Source organism: Sphaeroforma arctica (genome assembly GCF_001186125.1).
Source record: "Sphaeroforma arctica JP610 unplaced genomic scaffold supercont1.3155, whole genome shotgun sequence".
Taxonomy (NCBI): Eukaryota; class Ichthyosporea; order Ichthyophonida; genus Sphaeroforma; species Sphaeroforma arctica.
Genome location: NW_014037403.1, coordinates 1 through 3,952, shown reverse-complemented (window position 1 = coordinate 3,952; position 3,952 = coordinate 1). Strand labels below are relative to the sequence as shown.

The 3,952-nt window shown below is 44.4% G+C and overlaps 1 protein-coding gene across 1 annotated transcript; it reads right to left on the bottom strand.

The window, feature by feature from the left end:
* Positions 1-55: 55 nt before the first annotated feature.
* On the bottom strand, positions 56-3,664 carry SARC_13334 (hypothetical protein). Its single transcript, XM_014292536.1, has 6 exons — positions 3,474-3,664; positions 2,877-2,978; positions 2,346-2,559; positions 1,575-1,642; positions 922-1,029; positions 56-594 (listed from the first exon to the last, which is right to left on the bottom strand). The coding sequence occupies exons 1-6, from the start codon at positions 3,546-3,548 to the stop codon at positions 391-393; spliced, it is 771 nt and encodes a 256-aa protein (XP_014148011.1). The 5' UTR covers positions 3,549-3,664; the 3' UTR covers positions 56-390.
* Positions 3,665-3,952: the final 288 nt, after the last annotated feature.

Sequence of the window (3,952 nt, the reverse complement as noted above, 5' to 3'; positions counted from 1 at the left end):
TATGCATGTATATGCATTTGTTATGCTTCCGTGTAAAGAGTCCCGCCAGTTCTTTTTGCGTGTACTTCTTTTTATTCGTCTTTATTGGTTTTTTCGAATAGTCCTTGTCATTTTCTTTATTATATACTAAATTTAGATTTCGCATAAGGTGGCCAGCACTGAAGTGCAACCGTCGCAGTTCTGGATAAACAGAAACCACTTGCAAGCGGAGCCTACACAACGACTTGTAGCGCACATGGTTTCCGCCAACATACTAACGTCCATACCCATTCAAACAGTAAGCTCGTAAATGAGATGCAAACAGTAAGCTCGCAATGAGGTGGAGGTGCATGGTATCTATACCTTAGACGCACCACCAGATGCCTTGCCCTCGCCCAATCAAGGCCTATGCTACACCTCATACGCATAGCTAGACGCTATCCCAGCCGTAGCCCACCTCACCAGAGCCGTGGGACAGTCGATGTGCTGCTGTAGTGCTATGTTTAACAATGCAGGCGATATAGTGATGTAGTGTGTTTTGTGGCGTTTCGTCACAGTCTTTGTATTGCCCGGCGCGGTCACCACCATTTCAAGCTGCACCAGCCGTTCCCAAGCCTGACAGTGCATTATGAAAGCAATAGGTTGCGAGGTAGGTGTACGCGTTAGCACATATGTGTGGAGATGGTACAAGAATAAGCACAGAGTTAACGACAGAAGGCGTGCGGGGGCGTAGTGTGTCGTGTAGTTTACTATAAGTACTACCGTTTGTATATAAAAGCTGTCTTGAAAGTATGAGAATCGTCTCGATGTGAGGATTACGACAACCATCCCTTCACTAGTATATTCAGACACCCTCGTGTGTGATATCTAGCTACTATTTCCCATTTACTACAGTGCCGGGACGACTAAGAGTGGCTAGCCGCGTGCATTATATCCGATTACCTTCATAGCCACAGGTTTGCTGAACAGCGGGATAGTCCCCGTGGCCTTGGTTGTCTTGCCGATACAGAACTCTTTGTATTCGTTGTAGGCCATTTCGAAGTTGAATGTCTGCAGTTGGTGGTAAGACGAGATATATATATAACCAGGATGTATGTATCGGGTGTTGTACTGCCCTGTTGGGTGCAGGGTTTGGTATGGCGTACTGTACTAGGATACTCTCCCACTTTCCTTGGTGGTGTGAATAAAGCCCTAAAAACCCTAGACCAACAGGTCGGCACAGGATACAGAACAGGGAGAGTGATTCACTCTATGACGAACGTATAACTACATACTCATACGTAGGCCTGGTCACTCGTACGCACAGATAGTATCACCAATTGTACGACCAGTTGCGAACTCGTTGACAGAGGAACTCTGTTTAGGGTATTATATATCTGCGTGTGCATTGATTTCGTGAACATATCGGGTACACGCACAACGCGCTGGATTTTATAAATCCCAAAACACTAAAAGATCATGGCGGATCACAATACACACAAGGAATCCATTCTGCATGCTCAGTCACAGGTGCAAACCAGATTGCAAGGTTGTCCCGAATGCTAATTGTCATTTAAAATTCCACGCCAACCCCTCACACATGGCACGTGACATACCTCTATTCCGTGCTTCGACCCCAAACAGACGAGTGCGATCAGCAACGCAAGCTCTAACGACGTCAGACCTATAGTGGGTACACACGGAGGTTAATAGGGTGTTTAGTATACGAATAGTATTGTGTACAAACATATACATACGTATACATACAGATATATAAAATATACATATACATACACATATACATATACACGTACATATGTATATACATAATACGTTATACACTCAGACGGTAACCATTTCGGGTAAGGCAGATGAATCACGACGAGTATGGCACGAGTAGTTAGCATCCTTATACATGACTTAAACCCTAAACCCTAAATCCTGAACCACACACACAATGACAACACCCGGTAGCAGACCATAAACAAAAATCTACTGCTAGTACCAGAGGGTAACTCCAAACACACACGCAAACACACAAACACGCAAGCATACAAAAAAAAAACGAGCACAGGGCCATATGGGTCGACGGTTGGGTCTTTAAGTAAGCGCACGCACGCGGATGATGTGTCCATGAGACGTAATAGCATTACACAGCTTATCGTTAGAGCCACAATGCACGATGCTAGTAAAAGTAAACATCTTATTTTCTATCACATATGCTCATTTACAACTCCCCCTCCCAACACACTTTTTCTTCTTCATTCAGCCTCAATTGTCTTGTATCCACCTTTCAGAAAAGAAACGAAAAAACATTTTCGCTCATAAACACCCCCCCCCCTCCCTTCGTCTTTTTCTTCTTTCAGCCTTAATGTTCTTATCCTCACCTTTCAGAATCACAATCTTCTCGTCTTTCCGCAACTCCGTGACACGCGCAAAGAAGGCCTCGGCCGACACACTACGCGTGTTGACGGTGCCGTTGTAGTTGACGCTGAGTCGACTAACCAACGGCAACAGAAACAGTTGCAGTGAACGTATGCTGGCGTCTAATTCATACTGGTTGCGCAGCGCTGTGAGAGCCTTAGGCGAGGCACATAGCGCCTGTGTGTGGGTGTGTGGGTGTGGGCGCAACAGAGGTATGAGTACATACAACACATATAGCACTGGTGTGAGGGTGCGGGCGCAACAGAGGTATGAGTACATACAACACATATAGCACTGGTGTGAGGGTGTGTGTGTGGTAAAGAGGTTTACACTCACATGTCAGTATCTGCTACAATGGTCTGCAACAAGTAGGTACACCATTGTCTCAATAGTTCGGACACACATATGCACACCTACATACATGGTGTATATATGGTAAACCTATAACATAGTCTGGTACACACTTTTTAAACGTCTGTACCACCACCACATACCGTAGTGTGTGCGTCCCACTCCTTGCACACACTCTTCATGGCCACACTGGAGGTTGCAACATCCTCTGGAACAGTCAGCAGGTTGTGGGCCGTTTGCGAATACTGCAGCCAAGCCCAAAGAGAGAGTAGAGTGTTTGTACCAGGCAACGGGTGTGGTATCTCAGGTGTACAGTACCCGAGATATGTGCACAAGCACACAGGTATTAGGTTTTGTATCTATAATATACCCGTGATCATGCGTATTGAATACGGGATCTGTAGTAGTCCCGCCGATGTCATTGCCATAGCAACGGCTCACCCGTGACGTGGAGCTGTCTGTCAATTGCTGGACTTTTGACTGGCGGCGGTGTTACCAGCGGTGGGTTAAACATATGTCTAATATATCTAATGGTAGATGCAAGCCAGTGCTAAGCTTTCCACACCCATGGAGATTTCCATACTCGAAACATAGGTAGGCACATTGGATACCTGCATATGTGCATGTAACTATATATCACACCCAAGTAAAAATATAACCGCATTGATACATAAGCATATTAATAATAGTTACGTATACGGACTATAAGAGAAATACAACATCCGTTGGATGTCACCTACCTGCTCAAACGTGAGCGTGTTGTAGACGTGTATAAAGCGGTGCGAAAAGCGGGAACGGACTCGCTTCTCAAACATGTCATAGATGTCGTCTCGTGTGGTGATGCCTACAACGGCTATAGGCACGGCGGCCCTTTGTACTATGTCAAACAGGTTGTAGAGAAGGGTCTGGTTGTGATGGCTGGTGAATCTGTGTGGATGTGAAAGGAAACCGAAATTTCCGTCAGATAAACTATATACTAAACATTTCAATATCAATCTGTGTGGATGTGAAAGGAAATCGATATCATATGAAAAACCATGTACTTCATTGTAGACGTGAAGTGGAGACTGCTTGTGTTTGGGAAATAAAGTTTAGGGGGTCGATAGGAATGGATTGAAAAAAAGTGTACGATTGTGATGGCTGGTTATAGGGTTTAGAGTTTAGGATTAAGTATATATATATATATATATATATATATATATATATATATATATATATA

Excerpts from the sequence above, each read along its gene's own strand:
- SARC_13334 (XM_014292536.1), bottom strand. The coding sequence starts at position 3,548 with ATGTTTGAGAAGCGAGTCCGTTCCCGCTTTTCGCACCGCTTTATACAC. Across the intron at positions 2,979-3,473 it reads ACACGCTCACGTTTGAGCAG|TATTCGCAAACGGCCCACAA; the intron begins GTAGGTGACATC and ends GCTTGGCTGCAG. Across the intron at positions 1,030-1,574 it reads GGTCGAAGCACGGAATAGAG|ACATTCAACTTCGAAATGGC; the intron begins GTATGTCACGTG and ends CACCAACTGCAG.